The sequence below is a fragment of the Phacochoerus africanus genome, chromosome 7 (assembly GCF_016906955.1).
Source record: "Phacochoerus africanus isolate WHEZ1 chromosome 7, ROS_Pafr_v1, whole genome shotgun sequence".
Lineage (NCBI taxonomy): Eukaryota > Metazoa > Chordata > Mammalia > Artiodactyla > Suidae > Phacochoerus > Phacochoerus africanus.
The window spans coordinates 60,099,148-60,125,538 of NC_062550.1; the positions used below are offsets into that span (position 1 = coordinate 60,099,148).

At 37.2% G+C, this 26,391-nt stretch overlaps 1 protein-coding gene across 1 annotated transcript in view; it reads left to right on the forward strand.

The window, feature by feature from the left end:
- The first annotated feature begins 284 nt into the window (after positions 1-284).
- SLC15A5 (solute carrier family 15 member 5) overlaps positions 285-26,391 on the forward strand; it is an 82,751-nt gene continuing 56,644 nt past the window's right edge. Inside the window, exons 1-4 of the mRNA XM_047788550.1 lie at positions 285-645; positions 2,134-2,356; positions 13,105-13,274; positions 25,314-25,534. Of these exons, the coding sequence (XP_047644506.1) occupies positions 285-645; positions 2,134-2,356; positions 13,105-13,274; positions 25,314-25,534 (975 nt within the window). The remainder of the gene's footprint in view (positions 646-2,133; positions 2,357-13,104; positions 13,275-25,313; positions 25,535-26,391) is intronic.

Here is a 26,391-nt window from a genome sequence, read left to right on the forward strand (position 1 = left end):
TCAATATAATTTTGGAGGAAGAGCCTAATTTAGCCTGTAAGTAATTAGACAAACAAATCAGATTGGGCTACATTGAACTACCATGGTTTAAACACTCGTGTCTCCTTTCCTGTGCTCCTGGATCATTAAAATGAACAACATTAATGTGCAAAAACCGTATGAAACTTTAGCACAGAGTTGTGAAATTCAAAGCAAAGATCTTATTTATTTTTTCATTAGAGGGGCAGGGGCAAAAATCACCAGGTTCAAACCACTAACATACGTAGCATTCAAAGAGGGTAGTCATGTCTGTTATAGGCTTTAAAAACACCGATGAGAAAGTATCTTTAAATCACAGGATTGAGAAGGAGGAAACTGTAAGCCATATTGGTTATTTCTCTTCATCATGCTCTGTGAAAAAAATTCAGCTTGGAATCTGTTTGCTTCTAGTGGAGCTGTGTGAGAGGTTCACTTTCTTTGAAGTTGTCTGCAATATGATCCCCTTTTGCACCATCAAGCTTGGCTACCACAATTATCAGGCCGCCATTTTGAACCTGTGTTTTATTGGGACATCAATCCTTACCCCTGTGTTTGCAGGATGGCTTGCTGACATCTGCCTGGGAAGAAACAAACTGGTCTATATTTGCTTATTTCTGCATTTCCTAGGTGAGTGCCCTTTTCTGACTACATTGCTTTGCAACTTATTTGACGGTATTTTTGTTAGAATACTTGGTTTATGTTATTCCCACCTTCCTTTTAGCATAAAGTGTAATAAATGAGCTAAGACTGTTGTTTCAATTTATCTCAGTCTCTGTATTCTTTGAGGGACACTGGTACGTGTGTGTATGTGTGTGTGTGTGTTACAGGATACTTTGATAGGTTTATTACTGCACTAATTATATTTTATAATAATTATCTCTTTACATGTCTCTCTTCTCTACTCTGTAGAACACACTCCTTTCCCTTCTTCCTACTGCAAACCCAAATTTGTGACAAATTCTATGTGAAAATATGAAGTTCATTTGCTTCACAGCTAAAGTGAAATGTGCTAAAAAAGGTGTTTCGAAGTTCATGCAGACTAATTGAGAAACATTTTCATCAAAAAGCAGACTTTCCATTTGCCATATAGTAATTAAGATTGCATTTGAAAACATGATGTCCCTATTATGAACTACGGCTACATGCTAAAAAAAAAAAAAAATGAGTGAGTGAGTTTAACACTACACTCTGCTTCTTTTCATAGTGAACAAGAGTTATCTCTACAAAAATTTGGGAGTGAAGTGATTGCAAGCAATGTTGGGGAAATAGCAAGTTTGTTTGATAAGGTATAGAGATCAAGTTGATGAACAGTCTAGAAATTAAGGTTGGAAAGTCCAAGTTGCTCTTCTAGACAAGGAGGAGTTACTGAAACTATGATGAACACATTGGGGAAGTGCTTCAATAAACAGGATGAACAATCACAATGATAGCTTAGAGAGAGAACAGAAAATCTCAGGATGCTGGTCTAGGTGATGGAGAAAACTACTAAAAAACTCCTCTCCTCCCGACTTGTATTATAACACTCACCTCACAACCCCCACCCGGGGCTCCTCACCTGTGTGTGTAGCTTCAAGGCATTGCATGAGAAATGAGAGAAATAAAAGGGCTTTAAAAGGAAAAAGAGAAATAGAAAAAGAAAAGAGAGGCTATGATCTCCTCTACAATAATGTTCTTAAAACATTTTATTTAACAAGTTTCTGAGTGTCTGAGATCATTGAGTTTTCTCTCATTCCATTGATTAAGAACAAACAACTCTTAGCAGTGGTTTTCTGGGAGGAGAGGGACTAAAAACATCTTTAGTCTCTCACATCAGGTATTTCTGAGTTGTTTTAATTTTGTCAAAATAGACACAATTTGCTTAAACATTTTGAGAGAAAAAATAGCTCAAGTTTGAAGGGAAAAAAAACCCAGGACTCTATAGATTCATTAAAAACACATATTGAGGGAAATATTTACATTGAGGAAAATTGTATTACCTCCAAAATTGCCATGATGAAATATTTTAATAAGACAATCACATAATGAGGCTCTGTTCAGAGGAAACGCCTTATTTATGATATGGTTTGTTGAGTCAATGGTCTATGCATATTTATTCCCTTTTTCCTTTATCTCTAGGAACTGCTTTGTTATCTGCGGCTGCTTTTCCCTTGGAGGATTTCTACATAGGCACTCACCATATGATTAACAACATACCAAAAAAGGAGCAGAACAGGCTGTTTCATGTAGCCCTTGTGGCCCTCTGCCTTGGCACAGGAGGAGTAAGAGCCATTGTCTGTCCACTGGGGGCTTATCGTCTTCAGGAGTATGGACCCCAGAATCGAATGTCTGTTTTTAACTGGTAGGTAGCATGGGCTAGGAGGGAAAACAGGTTTATGACATTCTTCTTCCTTTGGGCATTTCTCATCATTTGCTCTCTGGTCCCATTTTGATGGTGGTAGTTTAACCTTTGTCGTCGAGTGGGCCGGGTAGATGACAGTGGGACAATACCTGGGTAGTGACAAGGATTTAGCCAGTAATTATGGGAGCCTATGAGTTAAGGATAGACCCACACAGCTTATCAGCATCAGGTAAACATGTGTGAAGTGGTTTTTCATATGAATAGAATATGGGTTTGGAACCAAATAGGCCTTGGCGGCAATCTCAATTCCACTTCACAAAATTGCCTGACCTTGGTCAGGCCACTTGTTCTTTGTGAGTTGGACCACTGCTGAAGAGTTATAATAATACCTCTTCTTGGGTTTTATCATAAGTGATAATATGTGTATTGCTGGCCAAGAATGTAGCAGTGGAAGTAATCAATAAGCAGTAGATATTATGATTAGTTATGTCTATATGGTAATAGACTTAGAAGGCAGGGATTATAAATTCAGAGAGAAGATGATAATGCTTGAAGAAGTATTTTACAATTTGTTAAAACATCTACTAGCACCTCTATTTCACATCCACTCTACCTCCAACTCTTGAAAGAATTTATACTCCATGAAAACCAAACCACCATCTATGAATCTTTGTCTCTCCCAGTGAGTTCTTGTACAGTTTTATGTGTTTTGAAGGAACTAATTTTATCAAAAAAATCCAAGAAAAAATTGAAATTTTGATCTTGAGACTTGAGTATTTCAGCATTTAGTAGAATTATTGATCAGTAGATGTCAAATAGATCTGACATATATATGTCATATATACACATATATGTACATATATATATTGTTTTTTGCTTCCTCTTCTCTTTGAAATGGGTTAGCAACATTTTCTAAAATATGCTGTCTTTTCATCAATGTTAGCAGTCGATAAAAGCAATGCATAGGCAGCATCAGACAAAATGTTTACAGAAAATTCATATTAAGTGATTAAATAAAAAAACTTTGGAATAAATATTATCTAGATATGTGTAGCTATCTAAGAGAGTTCCTTTTTCTCTTTCCTTCCATCTTTCTTTCTTTTCTTCTTTCTCTCTACCCCCACCCATTATATTAATATTGCAAAGCACTCGGGCCTATTTTGGATTAAGTCCAAACATTAGAGAATAATGCAGTTTCACCAAAGGTGGAAGAGACTCTTTACTTCCCTATAGCAAATTCTGCCTCCTTGACCTGCCCAAAGGAGAAAGAAAAATCCTTCTTTTTTATTCTATTCGGAGGTTTTAATCCTTAATTAGCAACATCATTTTGATTAAATAAGACTCTAGAGGATTAAGACTAGAGAGCAATCAGTTGTTCTGAAAGATTGCTCTGGAGAATTTATTGTACTGTGGTCTTAGTCATTCAGCGTTGTGTTTAATCAAAGTGACATTTCTCAGTGTTGATTACAAAGGAGACATTATATGAATGAAATATTTCCTTGGGGAAATGGAGGGGACACCCAACGGGTTTGTGCTTTAGGACACTGGAAAGGGGGATGAGGAATGGAGTGAAAATGAATTTCTGTAGCCAGGCCAAATTTAGGATGAACACATTTCTTTGGTTCCTTATTATTTTCTAATTTCATTAAAATCTCTGATAAAAGGAATCATGCAATACTTTTTAAAGTTAAGCACTGAGAAATGTGTATAAAGAACCAGGGTGTTATTCTTTAATGTGATAAAAGACCATAAAAATAATAAGCTCCTTGAAGGCTGAATATGTTTTTATTTTTTTCTCAGTTCAATTACTAAACTACAGGAAAACTTTTATGAACACCTGCTTGTTGCAGTTTATAGAAATGGATGTTCATTCTATTCTGGTACATACTGCAGGGGTTGGTGGCAAGATGGACAGAGAGCCTGCTGGGAAGCCAGACAGCTGGCAGGATCCTAGCTTTGTCACTTGGGAGTCTTACGGTCTTCGGCAAGTTCCCTCACCTCTCAAAGCCCCAGATCCCACACCCTCAGAATGAGGATAACTTGGAGGATTATTGTGTGGTTTATACACCAAGTATCCTAGCACATTATAGGTATTCAAATCAGGATAGCTCTCACTGCTATTATGAAATGACGAATAAGTCATCAGCTAAAATCATTGTGCAACTTCTGGGAAAGAGGGAAGCCATTTAGGAGAAGGCCATCTTTAAAATGAGCAGCCCATTGATTTATAATCTATTTCTCCAAGTCAAAAATGCCCCTAGAAATTACAAGGTTGGTTAATATAATGAATTTCAGCACTTTCTTTAAAAAAAAAAAAATCATACTACTTGAATCTGGAACCATATGAAGGCTGAGAGTCCAGTTCTGTTTTCAGCACAGATGTCAAATGTTCATAGTTACAGGACCTTTAATGAGAGGTGTCATTGCATCTATACCACCTAAAGCTTCCCAATGAGCATGCAAAATAGTAGAGACTGGATGTCTTAGGCATTGAAAGCACCACTTCAGAGTAGAGCTGCCAAATATAGGTGAGAAAACCTCTCCTAGCCAACATCACCATCTGGTATTGGATCTTCCTCAGCTATGCACCTCATTGAAAGAATAAAGCTAAACTCCCTGAAAACAAGAGGCATAATAATCTGCCAACATCTCCTTGTGCCATTATCCAGATCAGAACCTGGCTCTTTCAGCATTTTTTCCAAATTCTGAGGTGTACAATTAAGAGTCACTCCACTGGAGATCATGTAGGTAAATACACCTGTGCAGAATCTTTTCTGGAAGCAAAAGCAATGGTGAATAATTAAGTCTGTTCATGACCATAATTTTAAATTCTACCAAAGTTAGCCTTAAATCCTGCTTTCACATTTCTCTACTTACTTCACCTGACAATTTGCATCCCATTTGCATATCATAGTCTGTTGCTAACCAGTTATCAGAGTGAATTATACATGATGTAAAGACCTAAATAGTATATTGGTAGAGATCTTAAAAAGTCTAGACACTGACTTATTCCATTCCATAAATTTTGAATATCTGGTACTCAATTTGACTGCACATAATATCCATCTCATACTAAAATGTTCTGATTTTAATATTTATATAAATTTAATGTTTTTTATCTTAGGAAAACACTAGAGGTTAAAAAAATTATTATCCCATAGTCTTTTTTTCCCAGGCTTTTTTTTTTTTATTGCTTTTTTGCTTTTTAGGGTTGCACCTGCATGGTATATGGAAGTTCCTAGGCTAGGGGTTGAATCAGAGCTGCTGCAGCTGCCAGCCTACTCCACAGTCAAGCAACATGGGATCCAAGCCACGTCTGTGACCTACACCACAGCTCACGGCAGTGCCGGGTACTTAACCCACTGAGTAGGGCCAGGGACTGAACCTTCATCCTCATGGATACTAGTCAGGTTCATAACCAACCAAGCCACAATGGGAACTCCCCCAAGGCTGTATTAATATTCACTTGAGTTGTTTGGGAGCAATGATTCTCAGACCTAGATGTCTATGAAAGCAACCTAAGGACTCAAAAAACACTGATCCCTGGGCCCTGCTACCAGAAGTTCTGATTTTGTGGGCCTGAGGTGGAACTAGAGACTAGTATTTTTTTTTTTTAAGCTGCCTAATTAGTCAGGTTTGAGAACCACTGCTCTCAAGCAGTGTAGGGTGATTTTCAGAATCACTTGAGGACTTTGTCAAAAAAATGTTTCCCATGCCCCACCCCCAAGCTCCCAGATCAGAATTTCTTGGGAGCCTAAATGGAGAATGTGAATTTTTAGCAAGCGCTTCAGAATTCTGAAAACAGTTCCAGAGACATAAGGAAAGGGGATTCCAAATATAGTCTAAAGATATTCTTGAAAAGAAATAGAACTAAACATGGATGGAAGGCACCTATTTTGTACCAGGATGCTTCAGAAAGTTTTGAGAATTCATAACAATTTTTCACTATACTTAGAAATCTCCCCGATTGAGAAATTCTACCCAATCCTTGAGAATAGAAACAAAATACAAATTTGCATAATTCTGCAATAGTAAATCTTAATTTATAAGGTATATTTTAGACAACAAAATCAAAGCAGTTCATGGAATAATCTTGTTAATACTCATGAATCTAGGTACACCTTATTTTATTACGATTTGCCTTATTGTGCTTCACAGCAATAAAGTCTTTAAATTTTAAAAATTTATAAATTTTAAATTTGATAATATTTACAAATTGAAGGTATATGGCAACCTCACATCCAGCAAGTCTATCAGCACCATTTTTCCGACAGCATTTGTTCACTTCATGTCTCTGTGAAGCATTCTGGTAACTCTCACAATATGCAAACTTCATTATTATCATATTTATTATGGAGATCTATGATCAGTGATCTTTGAGTGTCTACTATCATGTGCTAAGGTTCAGATGACGGTTAGCATTTTTAACAATAAAGGATTTTTTAACTATGGCACGCACATTTTTTTAGACATAACGTTACTGCATACTTAATAGACTACAGCATGGTGTAAACATAACTTTTTATATGCACCAAGAAACCAAAAACTTCCTATGACCTACTTAATCTTGGTGTTCTGGGACCAAACCCATATTATCTCTAAAATATACTTGTACTCAGAATATCTTGAGTTGCATACTGAGGAATAGCTTTTTTAAAAAATCACTAGACCTTCCAAAATTCTCTTTGCATGGGCTCTAGCCAAGTTTAACAAATGCTATCCGCTCACCCTAATAACAACAGGATCTCCTTCATTATCTCTGCCAAAACTGTATGCTTTCAGAAAATACAACACAGAATTTCTCTCTAACATATAACTATGTATTCTAAAACATATTGAGGAAAAAAAATAGAAATTTCTTACATCCCTTACTGATCCCGCAGTTTCCTGCTTTTTTTTTTTTTAAGCCCTGCTTGGTTGCTTTTAAGCTTGGTAGGTACATCAGTAGGGACTTATTTTTCATCAGTAAACGTGCAGTGGTTCAAGGATCTTAAACTCAGAAAACAAGAAAATGATGCACATTGTTAAAAAACAAAGTTCAATGGAGTAAATTTGAAGGCCTAATTGGCTTCGTTAGGTGATGCGTGAATTGGGCAGCATCTCAAGTAGCAACTTAAAAGGGTGTTCTGAGGGATTGTACCAAATGGAAGTTTTTTTTTTTAAATAGGAAGAAGGGTGGGGCCAGAGCGCTGTTAGCACAAGAAAAGCAAAGGATACCTTTTTGAGGGGGAGAAGGGAGTGGCAGGGGGTTTACCAGGAAGATTGTCTCTTCTTCTCCTGAGGGGTAGAGAAAGCCCACATGACAGATGACTTCATGGATGCTGCCCAGAACTTTCCAGATGGGTTGACTAAGAGTACATTTCTAGGGAAGCTCGAAACTGCAGTTAAGTCATAAATTAAGTCTAGGTTTGGAATCATGGGCTTTAGCACAAGTAACACCATTCTGAGCCTGTGGCTTTCTCTTCAACAATATAAACAATAGTTAAAATTGGGATGTTGGCAGAAGAAAGGGGAACAAAGACAGAAAGGGAATGAGAGCAGGTTAAAAGAGTGAGAGAGGGAGTTCCTGTGGTGGCATAGCAGTAACAAATCCATCAAGTATCCGTGAGAACTCAGGTTCAATCCTTGGCCTTGCTCCGTGGGTTAAGGATCTGGCATTGCCTTGAGCTATGGTGTAGGTTGCAGACGCAGCCCAGATCCGGCATTGCTGTGGCTGTGGTGTAGGTTGGCAGCTGCAGCTCCAATTCGACCCCTAGCTTGGGAACTTCCACATGCCGCCAGTACAGCCCTCAGAAGACAATAAAAAATAAATAAATAAATAAATAAATAAATAAATAAATAAATAAACAAACAAATAAAAGAGGGACAGAGGCAGGGAAAGCAAGAGAAAGAGAACTGAACTACTGAAGTAGTCCCCAAAATTTCTTAATTAAAAACAAAACTTTTACTCTAATAGTGCTGTCTATTCACCAAGATCCATGGTCTTCCTTTATTAAACTGCCTTTTCTTTTCTTTTTCTTTTGTTTTTTGCTTTTTAGGCCTCCCCCACGTCATATGGAAGTTCCCAGGCTAGGGGTCGAATCAGAGCTGTAGCTGCTGGCCTACGCCACAGCAACCAAGATCTGAGCTGTGTCTACCACCTACACCACAGCTCATGGCAACACCAGATATTTAACCCACTGAGCAAGGGCAGGGATCCTAGTTGGGTTTGTTACCACTGACCACGACGGTAACTCATAAACTGCCTTTTCTTTAATAGCCTTGTTGAAAAATACTTGTAGATAAAAAGTAGGAACTGCAAATTTTCCTTTTGGTCTTCCTCCAAATTCATGCCAGCTGGAGTATTCACTGAAGTACTTCAGTGGGCCAGTGGTTATGCTAAAAGAAGCACTGACTGACAACAGCCATCCACCATGACATCAGCACCCCTGTGTTTCATTGACGCTTCTAAATAGCTCAGTTTTAGCCAATTGAAGAATCACAAATCCCATGGTGAATTATCCCAAAATTGTTCAAGGCAAAATAAAAAATTCTGCCTGAATTCTTTAGGTTGTCCAGTAAGGTTATGAAGACCTGAGTTTTCCTTCCCACTTCAGTACATTCTCAAGTAGGCTGGAAAGACAATTTCAAATTTTTCTCTTATAATCTCTTAGAATAAGTCTGGGAGTTCCCACTGTGGCTCAGCAGTAATGAACCCAACAAGTATACATGAGGACATGGGTTCAATCCCTGGACCTACTCAGTGGGTTAAGGATCCAATGTTGCCATGAGCTATGGTGTAGGTCCACACACAGCTCAGATCCCCCATTGCTATGGCTGTGGCATAGGCTGGCAGCTGAAGCTCTGATTCGCCCCCGAGCGTGGGAACTTCCATATGCCACAGGTGCCGCCCTAAAAAGACAAAAAATAAAACCAAATATGTCTGAAGCATGTCAAAACTGGCCAGTCTAAGAAATGACAAAATATTTGAATGACTTTAGAAAATAAATTAAGGTGAATGTTTAAAATAAATAATCTCAAAAGGGTTGCTGAATTTTGCAGCAACAGGGTTTTTTTCCCCCCTTATTTGTATTCAACACCATAGAATCATGAAGACAAAAAAAAATTACCACTTATATATATTCCCAGTTATTTGCAGTTCCCGGTCTGTGTTTAAAAGTAGACTAAAGAAACATATTTTTACTGCTACTTTCAATTTTCCTTAATCACTGGTATTTGTTTTGCTTTAGTGCTTTGCTCTCTGACTTTCTGTGTGAGAGGTGCTTTATATATTCAATTTGCTGGTGAGCTATGAGATGAAAGGAGTCTTAATGGTGAGTTTGAAGACTATGGATTTGTATTTCTTTTCTTTCTTTCTTTTTTTTTTTTTTTACAGTTGATACATATACAATTTCACCCCTAATTATCTATGGCTTGTCCTGTCCAGGGATCAGCAAAGACATATATAAAACATGATTGTACTAGGTAATTCTTTCAGAAAATTACACAATCAAATAGGTTGGGTGGCATTTGTTAAAATACATTTAGTACTTATGTGAAATCTCTTCCTATACAGAGATATTCAGCACTATAATTCTTTGGTTTCTAACTGTATTTCACAAGCTGTAAGTCTTCGAAGAATTGTAATTTTCCTTGACCCTCTTTGGAGCAATTCAGTTTACATCCCCCCATGGTACACTGAAGACTCACATGGTGTCCTCTTGGATTTTCTCAGCATTATTTAGCATTTGGAAAAAAAAAAAAAAAAAAGGAAGGTTTCTTAAAGATTGAAAGGACTATAAAATTGCTTGCAGCTTCAGCTTCCTTTAGTTGCTACAGCCACAACTCAAGTGTGCAGCTTGCAATAGCATAAAAGAATGACCCGAGGCTGAGCCTAGGCACTCTATCCAGTTGCCCTAGAAAATCCTATCTTTGTACCTTCCCTGCACTCTGATACTGTGATAAATAAATTGCTATTAATGGATTACAGTCAATCAACTTGCTCAGCATGGCCATGTTTGACATTTGATTACTTTTCTAGGTCAATTATTGAGAGTTTAACTTTCATGATCTTGGATGGGGTGATCATTTCATGGGTACATACATATCAAAACTTACCAACTGTACATTTTAAGCACAGGCAGTTTATTATATCTCATGTCTATCTCAATAAAACTGTTTAAAACACAAGGGGAAAAACAACAGTAATAAAGATATTATGTTATTGGTATAAGGATAGCTTAGTAGGACAGAATCAAGAATCAGAATAAAAACACCACATTTATAAGGTCAATTGATTTTCAACAAAGATGCCAAAAAATTCAATGGAGAAAATATATTTTCAATATACTGTGCTAGAGTAACAGGATATCATTGAGAAAAAAAAATTACCCATGACACCTTACTAAAAAATTAATTCTAAGTGAATGATTAACCTTACATAGGTCTAAAACCATAAAACTACTTTTTTAAAAAGGGTGAAAATACTTGTGACATACATTTAAAAAGTATTCTTTACATAGGACACAAAAAGCATGAACCAATTTTAAAAAATGAATTGAAATTTATTAAAATTAGAAACTTTTGTTCATCAAAAAAATTCACTAAGAAAATGAAAGGCAAGCCACAGATCGAGAGAAAACATTTTAGAACATATATCTGACAAAATACATGCAGCCAGAATATATAAAGAACACTTACAAATCAGTAATAGGAAGATAAACTACCCAGTTGTAAAATTATAGAGGGAGTCCAGGATAGTCCAAGACAGTAGGCCCAACCCTTTTTACAGATCCCCCTTTTTGCCTCTGAAAAACCCTGGACACAACACAATAAATAAATACAGGAGATTCTGAAAGGTAGGAAGAAGACAGACTCTAGCTAGAGGTCTTGGAACATGAGAAAGGAGAGCAATGAGTTTTTGGGAGGGGTTTTTTGCCACCAGTGGGGGCAGTGGAGAACCCTGGAATGCCAACAGGTATGGGGGAGAGGGAAGCTCCAGGAAAAGTCTGCTCCTCCTTAGGCAAAGTACCAGGAAAAGGGTAGCCTAACATAAAATAATCTTTTTGATAATACATGCTCTACTTCAGGCAAACACTGTGGAAAAACTGCCCCAACTCCCTCCTCTGACTCCATAGTTTCAGTAGGAAAGAGGAATCCAATATTTTACACACTCACACACAGGTACACATACACATGCATAAGCACACACTTGAGCAAAAGCAATCAGGGACACTCTGATTCCCTGTCTGGAGTGGTGTGTTGATGGGATCACTTGAAGAACTGGTCTTCCACTCACTGCCCAGAAGAAGCAGGTCATGCACCAATGCACCCTCCTGGATAAGGTGAGCTAAGCACAGCAGGAGCCAAGCTCCCACCATGAATCAGCAAGTGGAATGAAGTGAGGTCAAGAGGCTGGTCTTCAGTTAATAATCTAATTCTGCATCCACAATTCCTCCCTCCCCCTCCCCTCGGTTTGCAGTACTCTCCTCAGGGAGGAAGGAAACAATCCTGGTTAAAATTAATCTCTCCAGGGAGTATAGCTCAGTGGTAGAGCATTTGAATGCAAAATTCAACTCTTCATCCATTATATTACTGTACACACAGAGCCAAATAGATCTGGAAAAAAGTGCAAAATCATGCCATCACACTAAATTCATGGCCAACATCAAAATGAACCCTTACTATCAACCTTCAAGTGTACAGTATGTAGTCATTCTCTCTCCTCCTCCTTTATATGACTATTTCTAACCATTTCCTTTTTTCTCAAACCTTCACTATCCTCTTCCTGCAGCCAGTCTTACCTGTTGACTCTGCTTCTTCCTTCACTTAGAGGAAGAAAGAGAGAGAGTGAGAGAAAGAGGAAGGAAGGAAAGAAAAGAAGAAGGAAGGAAGGAAGGAAGGAAGGAAGGAAGGAAAAAAGAGAAAGAAAGAGAGAAAGAGGAAGTCAGGAAGGCTAAAGAAGATATACAATGGTATAAAGTAGTATACAATGGTATACTTACTCAGCCATAAAAAAGAATTAAATTTTGCCATTTGCAGCAATATGGATGGACTTGAGGGTATTATACTAAATGAAGTAGGTCAGACAAAAAATACAAATACTCAATGACATTACTTATATGTGGAATCTAAAAAATACAACAGACTGGTGCATATAACAAAAACCTCAGATACAGGGAACAAACTAGCAGTTACCAGAGGGGGGGGGCAATAAAGGATGGGGGTGTGGAATGTATTACTGTGTGTAAGATAGGGTCAAGGATGTAGGGTACAATACAGGGAATACAGCCAATATTCTATAATAACTGTAAATGGAAAGTAACCTTTAAAATTGCATACACATCAAATAAATAAAATTCAAAAAAGAAAGCTAATAAATATTTGCAAAATTGGGAGTTCCTGTTGTGGCGCAGCAGAAACAGTTCAGACTAGGAACCATGAGGTTGAGGGTTCGATCCCTGGCCTCTCTCAGTGGGTTAAGGATCTGGCGTTGAGCTGTGGCGTAGTTGCAAACACAGCTCAGATCCTGTGTTGCTGTGGCTGTGGTGTAGGCCAGCAGCTGTAGCTCTGATTTGACTCCTAACCTGGGAGCCTCCATACGTCGTGGGTGTGGACCTAAAAAGCACACACACATACACATACACACACAAATTTGCAAAATCTAGTTCAGCTAACATGCTACTACTTTATAGCTTGTATTTATTAAAAGTATTAAAATTAGCAATTGTTATCTGAAGTAACTCAATGGTTTTTGTCTTGTACCCCAGGTTTTACTGGATCATGAATCTAAATGCAACTATTGTCTTTCTGGGAATATCTTACATCCAGCACACAGGGGCCTGGGCCCTGGTTTTACTTGCTCCTTTTATGTCTACACTTATGGCTCTGATAAGTCTTCATATGATACACTATAACTTGATTTATAAGCCAGAAAAATGTAAGTAAATCACACTTTCTGTTAATTTTTTGTTTTTTATGGGTTTCTTGACACGTCTCCTTCCTCTTTGATTCCCTTTTCTTTCAACTCATAGAATGTGTAGATACAGCCAGTTACACTTGAGACCAACAGTCTGCAAGAATATCAATAATCTCCATCTTCTTTTATTTTTCCCTAGTTTAAAAAGTCTTAATAATGGAATATTTTAAACATAAATAAAAGTAGAAAAAAATCCCATCTATCTAGCTCTCAGCCTCAGCCATTCTCAGCTCATCTCACTTTTTTCCCATCTTAGCTGGTAATTCTGAAGCTAAACTAAATATTATAGCATGTCCTGTGTGTGTGGGTATGTGTGTGTGTGTATAAATAAGTTATATATGTGTTAAATGCTTTAAAAAATATACACAATGTAATTAACACGGAGAGAATTTCTCAACACAATCATGTATCTGGTTACTAATCTGTTTCTATTTTTGAATTTCTTTTGTTTTGCTTTATAATTTATTCACATCAAATCCAAAAAAAGGCCCCACATATCCCAAATGCCAGATATGTCCCTTAAACCATATATAGTCCCCCTTCATCTCTGTCTATTTTAAGTTTTTTAAAAGAAATCTGAACATTTTGCAGAGCATTTCCCATAATGTGAATTTTGCTGATTACATCCATGTGATGTCATCTAGCAAGTTTTTCTCCTCTTTAATTCCCCTAAATTGTCTGATAGCCATAGGTCTTTGATCAGGTTCAGATTTTGGGGGGTCAACATTCACACATGGTGTTACATATTTCAATTAAGAAGCATAATGTCTGATTATCCACTTTCTCAGAGTCAGCACCCATTGATGACTTTTGCCTAAATCCACAACCCCATTGGGGGTTGCAAGTTAGTTATAGTCTATAATTTCTTCTTCTATTAGCTGAAATAATTCTATAAAGAGAACCATCTCAACAACCATTTAATTTTGTGTAAGAAAAATGAAGGGAAAAGATAAATAGGAGTTCCCGTCGTGGCGCAGTGGTTAACAAATCCAACTAGGTTGCAGGTTCGGTCCCTGCCCTTGCTCAGTGGGTTAACCATCTGGCGTTGCTGTGAGCTGTGGTGCAGGTTGCAGACGCGGCTGGGATCCCGAGTTGCTGTGGCTCTGGCATAGGCTGGAAGCTACAGCTCCGATTAGACCCCTAGCCTGGGAACCTCCATATGCCTTGGGAGCGGCCCAAAGAAATAGCAAAAAGACAAAAAAAAAAAAAAAAAGATAAATATCTAATTCTTTCTATTTTTAGATTTTCAAATTAATGAGTTGAGCTTCCATGTTTTCAAGATAACCTATTAGTTGTTTTTCTATGCTATTATTAATTAGTGGGCATAAAATTTCAATATGTTTTAACCCACTGCAATTATTGATGCTCGAATTGTTCCATATTTGGGCAGTGAGGTCCTCCTCATGTTGGTGTCTGAATCCTTCAGACAAGCCTGTGTTGTCTTTGAATGCTTCCTTGCTTTCTGCTATGACAAGATAGACTATGGTCATCATTTTCTTCCTAGAACTTTAAATCATCTCTTTCCTTCAGAATTGTGTTTCCTTTTCTTGTATAATGCTATTTAGAGACTACAGTCTTGGCAATGGGGGTGTTTATTGCTACTTAAGTCTATCACAGTTTCTAGGTCTTTTCAGTGAGCAAAGCTAGAGAATGTCTTTTTTTTTTCTTTCTAAGATAACATATATTTTGGATTATACGAATGCCCTAATCAAAACCAGTACTACAGGATTTTTACTTAACCCTGATTAAACTCGTCTTTTTTCTACTTCTTTCCATGAAAAAAATCCCAGATCACAATGATTGTTGACAGTTTCAAGAGTTTCCTTCTTTCCTTCCTTTTCTTCCTTGCTCCCTTTCACCCTCTTTTTTCTTTTCCTTTCCTTTCCTTTCTTTTCCTTTTGTTTATTTTCATTTCTTTCCTTCTTTTTTACGTGGCCACACCTGCGGCACAAAGAAGTTCTCAGGCTAGGGGTTAGATTGGGGCTGCAGCTGAAGCCTGTGCCACAGCCATGACAACACCGGATCCAAGCCACATTTGTGACCTCTGCTGCAGCTTCCAGCAACCCTGAATCCTTAACCCACTCAGTGAGGCCAGGGATTGAACCTGCATCCTCACAGAGACGATGTTGGGTCCTTAACCTGCTGAGCCACACAGGAACTCCTCGAGAGTTTTCTTTCAGTTTGTTTTTCTTTATGTTATATTCCCTAGGAATGTACAGTAAGATGATTACGTTTTAAAGTCACTTGGTATAGTTCCTCTCTGCCTGGTTATGCCACTAACTTTATAAAAAATTAAGTGCATTTGTTCCATTTTTGAGTGTTTTTTTTTTTTTTTAGGTGTTGAGCAAGTGTAATATAATTCATATTTTGTGTTAAGAACTTTATATCCAAGGAGTTCCATTGTGGCTCAGTGGGTTAAGAACCCGACATTGTCTCTGTGAGGATGCAGGTTCAATCCCTGACCTTGCTCAATGAGTTAAGGATCTGGTATTGCTGCAAGCTGTGGTGTAGGTCACAGATGCAGCTGGGATCTGGTGTTGTCCTGGCTGTGGTGTAGGCCACAGCTGCAGCTCTGATTTGACCCCTACCCCAGGAACTTCCATATCCCTCAGGTGTGGACATAAAAAGAAATTTACATCCAATATCTCATTTAATAACATGTCAACAATAGGAAATGGTGTTAAAATTCACTTTTTGCATATAAAGAATTAGACAACAGTTACTAAAGTCTGGACCCAGATCATTCCTAGTAAATGGGGGGAAGCACAGAATCTTTGTAGCTCTGAATCTGCAAGTCTCCTATCCAAAGTATTTCTATATATTATACTCAGTCTAAAACACTTAAAGCTAGATGTGAAAATTGCTAAATAGCTCATATGACCTTGTCATAAACATATACTGTTTAACATCTATCACTTATTCCCCTTATGTCACAATAACAATACTTCCAATATCTTTAAAAGACTGATAGATCTTTGCAGACATTATTGAATTACAGTGTGAAGCTTTACCTGATGGGCATAGTTTTTTGGACTTTTCAGTTACATATCTGCATAAATGAGATTTTTTTTTTTGCTTCTTCAATTTTTAGTGAGATATCATCAGCATACAGCACTATATAAGTTGTACAATATGATGATTTCACTTACACACATTGTGAAATGATTGCCATGAGTTTAGTGACCATCCATCATGTTATATAGATTTAAATAAAAGAAAAAGATAAAGACTTTTTTACTTGTAATCTCTTAGGATTTGCTTTCTTAAAAACTTTCATATATAACATACAGTTGTGTTGATTATATTAATCCACATAACACATATATAATAAATTATCGTGTATTATACAATAATATATACAATAAATTTTTTTTTATTGTCTTTTTGCTATTTCTTTGGGCGGCTCCCACGGCATATGGAGGTTCCCAGGCTAGGGGTCCAATCGGAGCTGTAGCCACCGGTCTATGCCAGAGCCACAGCAACGCGGGATCCGAGCCGTGTCTGCAACCTACACCACAGCTCACGGCAACGCCGGATCGTTAACCCACTGAGCAAGGGCAGGGACCGAACCCGCAACCTCATGGTTCCTAGTCGGATTCGTTAACCACTGCGCCACGACGGGAACTCCACAATAAATTATTGTATATTACATCCCTAGTACTTATCTTCTAACCAGTTTATACCTTTTGACCACCTGTCATCATGCAAAGATATTATTATTGACTATTTTTCATACTGTACAGTTCATCCCTGTGACTCATATTTTGCAACTGGAAGTTTCTGTCTCTTAATTTTCTTCATCTATTTCATTCATTCTTTAAAAATCCTGAGGGACTTTTAAAATGTAAAAACTTCAAATAATTTGAGGCATTTTTAAAACTTAATTTTAAATCATAAATAGCTTCATGTAGCTAAAATTCATGTACAAAGCCTAGTTATATTTCTTTATCCCCTCTTTTCCTTTAGGTGTCCATTTACATATTTTTAAAGAATTATCTTTCAATTTTTAAATAAAAGAAAATATTAAAATTTTATATATGTATATGTATCTCTGGGTATATGTACGTATTTTCCCACTTCTCATATAAACAGTATTATATTATTCACATTTTTCTCACTTTTTTTTTCATTTAATATAATGTAGGGAGTGCTTCATAACTGTACATAAAATATTCCTCATTCAGGAGTTCCGTCGTGGCGCAGTGGTTAACGAATCCGACTAGGAACCATGAGGTTGCGGGTCCGGTCCCTGCCCTTGCTCAGTGGGTTAATGATCCGGCGTTGCCCGTGAGCTGTGGTGTAGGTTACAGACGCGGCTCGATCCCGCGTTGCTGTGGCTCTGGCGTAGGCCGGTGGATACAGCTCCGATTAGACCCCTAACCTGGGAACCTCCATATGCCGCAGGAGCGGCCCAAAGAAATAGCAAAAAGACCAAAAAAAAAAAAAAAATTCCTCATTCTTTTTATAGCTTCACTGTGTGGTAACCACTGTTTATTTTACCATCTTATATTGATGGAGATTTGTCTTGTTTCTTTATTTTTGTCATGTTAAATGGTTTCTAATGAACAGCTTGGTACCTACCCCTCTTTGTATTTTACCCCAGCAGAGCTTTAGATTCCTAAAAGTTGGATTACTAAATCAACAAGTAAATCTGTAAATAATTTTGCTATATATTGCCAAATTCCCTTCTACAGTGCTTGTACTGTATGTTGTATCTCCACCCAAAATGCATAACACCACCTATTTCCCTAGAGTCTCTCCAGTTTTTTTTCAATTTTTATATTTCTATATATGGAAGATATTAACCCTTTGTCTATGATAAAAATTGCAAATATTGTTCCTAGTTTGTCATATATCTTTTAATTTTGCTTCTTGTGTTATTATCCATGCACGAGACTTAAGTTTGTCTGTCTTGTGTAGTTTATGGTTATAATCAAAGTTATCAATCTCCTTTACTGCTTCTAGATTTTGAATCATGGTGAAAAAGTTTTCCTCACTCTCAGATGATAAAGGAATGCATTGATATTTTCTTTTGGTACTCATATGTATTAACTGTAACATCTCTTTCACATTTAGAAATTACATTAGACTAAGTGTTTTTAAGAGTGAACTCAATTTTATCTTTTTTTCCATATGACTATCACATTATTGGAAGTCACTTATTAAAAAGTCTATATTTTCCCCACTAATCTGAGATGTCAACTTCCTGGTAGACTGCCACTTGCATTTCTGGAGTTTCTCTTCTGCTCCTTTGGTTAGTCAGTCTGCTTATATTCATCTTATTTGGTGTAACTCTGACCTTAATTTCTCATATATTTCACTTTTAGTAGTCCTTTGCTACCACCATTTCTAGCACTGATCTATACAACTACCACCAATAGCAATGCAATAAGTTATATTTTAAAAATTAAGGGCATTCACCAATGTTACTTCATTTCACCACATACTGGTGAGGAAGGCAGGAAGGGCACTATGAATCCACGTGATTTGCCTCTGTTCCAATACCACCCGAGCTACCTCTACCATTTCACCCACCACACTGCATTGAAACGATCCACTTCTGAATACAATTAGAAATTCCTGTGTCATATATATACTTGGAATATGGTAAATGCTCAACCAGTGTTTGTTATTGGTAAACTGAGTACAGAAGATGAGACATACTTGAATGAAATGACTTGCCCAAGGTATCATAGGCAACCACTGAAGTGGAACCAGAATCCAGGCCTTACTTTTCTCAGGCTAGAGCTAATTTTATTACACCACTCACTTTAGGGAAACAGGGAAAACATCACCCCAGAAACCTCTGCCCCAGTTTCTCAGAGCTCTGTGTTCTGTGGATCACAGCTGGGCAGTACACACCTTCCTGAGAGTCTGCAGAATGGGTTCATTATGTAAAAAGATGTCTGAGAGATCCTCTCTGTCAGCCCCAAACAGCAAAAAGAAGAACATGTAAAATATAAACTTTTATCAGAATACCCACTTTGGCGTTTGCTGGAGTGTGCAACTATCAAATAATTCTGGGGTTTTTTGTGAATATGTATGTGTATGGATATGTATACAAATGTAATTTTTAGATTCAAATTTTCTAAATAACTATGCAGCATGCAACCTAATTTACTTCCTAATCACCTATTTGAAAACACATTCGTCTGAATAAAGAATTACAGTTCTTCAATATACAGATCTATCTGATCAACTCAGTTTACTGCCAGCTTATTGTCCACATGTTACATATTTTAACATGTGATAAGGTAAGCTTTCTTTGGACATTTACAAGAAAAAAAATTGCATTAGCCACAGGTAAAATTATAATAGAAAATGTTCATCAGTGGATTACTTTACACAACATTCTACAAAATGAATACTTTGGAGTTTTTGTTTTGTTTTGTTTTCTATTTCCAAGTTACAGGATCACTCAACTATGATGAAGTAAAACTCTTGTCTTCCCTCTAGCAAAGTATATAATCCTTATTTTGGCTTCTTCCTCTCTGATGACTAAATTGGAAATTCTTCAAAGCTGTAATTCAAAGCCATAGGTGACCTTAAAGAAATGATTTTTATATGCTACCTTTTATTTTAAGGTAACTTTTCAAATGTGGACCATGCATTCCATTATGTTTAGCTGTCAAGCACGGCCTTCATTTGCATTTCTTCCCACTGCTATAATTTTGAGAACTGGCAGGTGACCAAAGAAGAAAAAAAATGTGCATCTACCATCTAGAGTGCAATGTAGGCTTTTTTTTATTATTATAATTAAGTAGCATAGATATTCATGATTAGATCAAGGTCAGAGGAGCAGAACATCAGAGCCAAGGACGTCAAGGTACAAAGAATAGAAAAATTGCTTTCTAAAGTTTTTTTTCAATAGTAATGGCTACAATCTTTAAGTTTTGCAATAAAGCATTTAAAATAGCTCATCTGTTTTATTTTAAAATGTGCACGCCTGGTGTGTTTGCCGTGCACATTTAAACTGGAGCTTGAAGTTTCAGTTGCATTTTCATTCCAGGTTTTTTTTTTTTTTTTTCAACTTCCCGTTTCTGCTCCTGGTGCAGAAAAGCAATTTGAAGATTATAATGACAATGGATTTTTTTAAAGGCTGAGTCTACAAGACACGAAATTATTTGTACAGAAGGCATGAGTTTTCTATTAAGTCTAATAGGTTAATCCAGGAAGACAATGTGATGTTTAGATGTAGATGTTTTCAACAGGACATCCCTCCCGACGCTCAGTGATAACTGCTGTTTAACGCGACAGCAGCCGCCCCCTTGGGTTGATGGATTACTGTAGAACTCCTTTTCTTACTCTAACTTACTGGCTCCCTCTCTGTCCAGCTGATCAACTTGGGTTTATTACTTCCCCTTCCTTCTGACTTACAATCATCTAGGACATCGTCCCCTCTTTCTCATCGGCTACCTCTTCTCTTTCTACAGTGTCCTAACTGATGAAGAGCTCTAGGATTTATTTATTCCAAGGACTCTGTTCCTCATGCCTCACCCTCTTTCCTTAAGGAACCACTAGTCCTACATTTTTAATGCCAACTATACACCAAACACTCAATTTCATTTGACTTCTCTCCTCACCTTGAAATCCATACATCCATCTTCCTATTCAACATTTCGACTTGGTTATCTATCAGTCATCCCAAATTTAATCTGATCAAAACTCAACTCTTGATTCATCCAACTGTGAACAGATTCCATTCTTGTCTTCTCCACCATCATGTAAGTCGCCAACACCCAGTGGTCTTAAAGTAGCATCCTCAGATCTTCCCATTTCTTCAACATTTCCCCACATCATAAAATCCTATTTCTTGTTCAATAACACATTCTATTTTGTTCACTTCTCTTCTAGCTGCTTCTATGTCCAAGTCACTACTACCTCTTCCCTGTCTTCCAACTTCTTCTCTTGTTCCCTAAAATCCACACAACTACCAGAGTTCTGGAGTAACTCTTTAAAAATATACATCATATCATAGCTCTACTCTGCATAAAACTTCTTAATAGTTTCCCCATAATACAGAGGATAAACTCCAAGTTCCTTACTTTTACCTGTAAAGTCTGACCTCATCTCTCTCTAATCTTTTAACTGAGCTACTGCTTCATTGGCATTTACAGTTCCTGTGCCTCTCCTAGCTCAGTTCTTACCTTATGGCATGCCTGGTATGTGCCTCCTCCAGGTCCTTTTGCCTGTTTCTGGTCTATTTAATTCTCAGTTCAAATTTCAACTCCTGAGGTGTCCTCTACACACTCCTCCACAACTTATCACAATTTTGTTTCCATCATTGAACTTGCACAATATTTCCCTGCTTGTTCCCTGTCTTCCCCACGGGAAGGAAAATGCAGAAATCTGTAGATCTTGCTCATTGCTATAGTCTCAAGGCCTAGAAAAGTCCCTGCCACTTAATAAATATGTTAAATGAATGAATGATTGCATTCATATTTATTTGGCATCAATTATGCACACTTTTGGTGCTAGCTAAAATTTTAGATCTCACAGAGTGATTCTCTGTGATCACTTAACAAAAGGATTAAGAACAAGATTATTTCTTGTTCTTAACCTTTTTGTTTCTGTTGCTTCATGTCACCATATCAGAAACAATTTTATGTGTTTAAATAAATTCATTTTTTCAAAGTGTGTATTCAGTTGAAGCCAGTGCTATACAAAACCTGGTCAATGGAGCAGGGCTGATGGTGAACTATTTGTTACTGGTTTGCAACAAAGTTAATAAAGACATTGGGATAAAACATGCAGAAATATAATGGAAAGTTACATCTTATGTCTGTTGAATCTAATAATCAAACTATCAGGACTTACATTTTGTATGTCAGTTTTTTGTGTTATTCTTTAGGTATTTCATTGTTATTTCATTTCACAAATGTATTGACCATGAGAGTTTAGAATTAAAAACAAACATCTTTTAACACAGCTAGTTTCGGAAGCACTAATCTAAACATTTCTTTAGAAGTAGTAATAGTGATATTTAACTATGTAATAAGACTTTGAGGTTTCAATTTATCATGCATAAGAGTAGATTCAAATTAACCACCAATAAATAGTGATTTGTTTAAACAAGAGTTTAAAATATTAAATATAACTTAATATATATAACTATATATTATAGCAACACTATATAATTATAATAAATAAAGTCCATGAATTTAAAACATAGGGATGAAATTGGGGAGAATATCTCTGGAAACAGCTTTTCATCCTGCAAATAATTATCATTTAATAATAAAGCTTATTTGAAAGTACAGAGTATGTTGGATCAATGCCAGCAATAACCCTTGTATCTACATAATACTATTCTGTAAGAGTTGAGCAGAGAACAGGTTGATGAGCAACAGAGAAAAGATCATAAGGAAATGTCAGGAAGCTAAGCCTCCTAGCCCAGACCTGTTCAAATTCAGTCTCGAGACTGTTCGTCAAGACATTCTCCATTCTCATCTTACTAAAACCTTAAGTAAACTAATTGAAATAGCTAGAAAAGTCTCATAATAGAGCCCCTCTTCCTGCAATAAAAAGAGATGTCCCAGTTTCTTCTTTGTTAAGAGACACAAACCTTGGTCATTAACAGGTTTGTCCATCCCTCAGCATTCCCAGTTTCGGGGGGGCATTCATCTATGTCTGGCTAAAGTGACTAAGAAGAGGCAATAGTGTGTAGATATGAGCCCACCTCCTGTCAGCAGTTATCCTGACATACTTCCACTTGACCTCAATACACTTTACAGAGGCCACCAAAGAGCCTCTGCCGAAATCATTCTTGGTCACTACCAATTTGGGCTGGATTTGATTCAGTGACTTAGAGGTGAAAGGCTCCATATTCAATTACCAGGCCCCCAGCTTCCCCTATTAATCAAAGACTGACATAATAGGTCTATTACAACTCTCAAAGAAAAGACCAGATCAAATCAATATAATCACTCTATAACCATAAAGAAGAATTATGAATAAATATTCTTTATTTAAATATAAAAACCAGTCGTCTGTGGCATTTCAATGAACTTGGTTAGAATGCATTTCATCTAAGCAGCATGGACAGACCTAGGGATTATCATACTAAAGTGAAGGAAGCCAGAAAGAGAAAGACAAACACTATATGATATCACTTACATGCAGAATCTAAAATATGACACAAATGAACTTATCTACAAAACAGAAACAGACCACCCACAGACATAGAGAACAGACTTGTGGTTTAACTAAGGGGGAAGCTGGCGGGGGGAGTGGGGTTGGGGGAAGAATGGATTGGGAATTTGGGATTAGCAGATACAAATTATTATATATAGAATGGATAAACAACAAGGTCCTACTGTATATCACAGGAAATTATATTCAATATCCTGTGATAAACCATAAGGGAAAAGAACATGAAAAATAATGTATATATATATATATATGTCTAACTGAATCACATTGTTATAGAGCAGAAATTAACATAGAATTGTAAATCAACTATACATTTTTTAATTTTTTAAATTATTTATTTATTTTTGCTTTTTAGGGCCACACCTGCAGCATAAGGAAGTTCGCAGGCTAGGGGTTGACTTGGAGCTGCAGCTGCCGGCCTATGTCACAGCCACAGCAATGCAGGATCCTAGCCACATCTGCATTTGCGACCTACACTACAGCTCATGACAATACCAGATACCTAACCCACTGAGCGAGGCCAGAGATCAAACCCGCATCCTCATGGACACTAGTCAGGTTTGTTACCACCTAGCCACAACGGGAACTCCATACATTTTTTTAAAATGCATTTCATTTAGAATTTTACAGTTGGAAATGAACATAATCAAAATGATGATTGACTATATACTTTGAGTTTCTATAGCAGCCTTCTTTGGAGAAACTCAAACATGTTCATGTTTATTTTGCTATTTATCCTGCAACTGCGGTTTGGTATCTACATAATTTGTGGAAGGGTTTGTCTGGTCATGGGAGTGCAATGAAAAATTGTAACAGTTGGAGTTCCCGTTGTGGCTCAGTGGTTAATGAATCCGACTAGGAACCACGAAGTTGTGGGTTCAATCCCTGGCCTTGCTCAGTGGGTTAAGGATCCGGCGTTGCCGTGAGCTGTGGTGTAGGTTGCAGATGTGGCTTGGATCCCGGCTCTGGTGTAGGCCGGTGGCTACAGCTCCAATTCAACCCCTAGCCTTGGAACCTCCACATGCCACAGGAGCGGCCCAAGAAATCGCAAAAAGACAAAAAAAAAATTGTAATAGTCATGATGGCAGAGTCTCTTATCTGTCACTGTATCAGTCCTAATGGAGTCAAAGAAAAGGTGGACTCTGAAAGATTATAAAAGAAGCAACAATGGGATTACAAATCACTAGCAGTAAGTGACTGCAAACATCTAAAGCAATAAAATGTTTCTGATACTAAAGCATCAGCCATATCAACCCAGAGAAAACTACTGGAAAAGTCAAAAGCCCACTGATCTAACATGAACTTTTAGTGACACTATCAACATATATAAAGTCATTTAAAGAGTTTGAAGTTTAACTTTATGTCTGAACTTCAAGGATAAAGTCAAAGCAGAGAATATATTTCAACTCCATGTCAAAAAAAGGAAACCACCTTCTACCTGACAAAGTGAGGATTATTTATGTGGCAATTTATATTAAAAAATAGTATCAGCTCTTTGTGATGAGGCTGTAAAAGAAAGTTCAGGTTGTCTTATTCATTAATGAATTAAAGTTAGAGGCTTCTGAGAGATTCTGAAATCTTTACTTTTCTTCCCTGTTTAATATGTTTCCATTGATCTTACCTTTTTCATTTTTTACATCAGCTGTCAGACACCACCTTGGGCTGGTCACCAGGATGCCAGAACCCTCCTCAGAAGCTTGTTCCTTTGAATTCGATCCCTCGGGTGCTAAAATCTTCTCAATCACTTTCCTGCTCTTCATCCTTACAATTGTCATCTTTCTGACTGACATTTTGGAAAAGTGAGGAACAATTCCTTTATTAACACCTATTATTTTCAATTGTTTGTAGGTTGCTCCCTCCTGACAACCTTTGGGGTGTTTTTGAATGCACTGAAAACATGCTGTCTGCGGTATTGCCATCTTGGCGGAGGTGTGACAAGCTGGCTGGACCATGCCAAGGAAAAAAACGGTGGCTGCTACAGTGAGCTCCATGTGGAAGATACAAAATTTTTCTTCACCCTTCTCCCTCTCTTCATTTTTCAGCTCCTCTACAGAATGTGCATTATGCAGGTAAGGAAAGGGCATTAATATGCCCCCCAGCAACAGGAAGATGACTGCATATTAACATTACAAGTAAACATTTTTTTTCCATCCCAGCAATCGCTTCCCATGCACTTCATTAGGCAGTTATCTTATAAATGTTTCTAGTCATTAGAGGCTCTAATTTTAAGAGCTAAGATGGGTCAGGTAGACACATACTTTGAGAAGAACCTGGGTGGGACATTTCGCCTGTATAATTACAAATGCCTATGACTAGGTGCAGACAGTACTTCAGAGAATGTAGTCATATGACCTAAGAGTAATGCATGGGAATATGAGATCTATAGACAATTACCCAATCTCCCTTTAGTCAAAGGTTCTGCCTTCCTCCTCGACCAAGCCTTTAAAAACTGGTCCTCAGAGAAAGACAAATATACGATATTGCTTATATATGGAATCTTAAAAAAAATGATATGAATGAACTCATATACAAAACATAAATAGACCCACAAACACAGAAAACAAACTTACGGTTTCCAAAGGGGAAAGGGAGGGAGGGATAAATTAGGAGTTTGGGATTAACATATACATATTTGACTGTATATAAAATAGATAACTAACTAGGACCTACTATACAGCAGAGAGAACTAGACTCGATGTTTAGTAATAACCTACAAGGAAAAAGAACCTGAAAAAGAAGATATGGATAGATAGATACATAGATATGGATATAGGTAGATAGACACACAGAGAGAGAGAGAACTGGATCACTTTGCTGTACATCTGAAACTAATACAACATTGTAAATCAACTATACCTCAATAAAAAAATAAAATAAAATAATGGTTCTAACAAGTAGCTAAGCTGGCTTTTACCACCACCCCCAC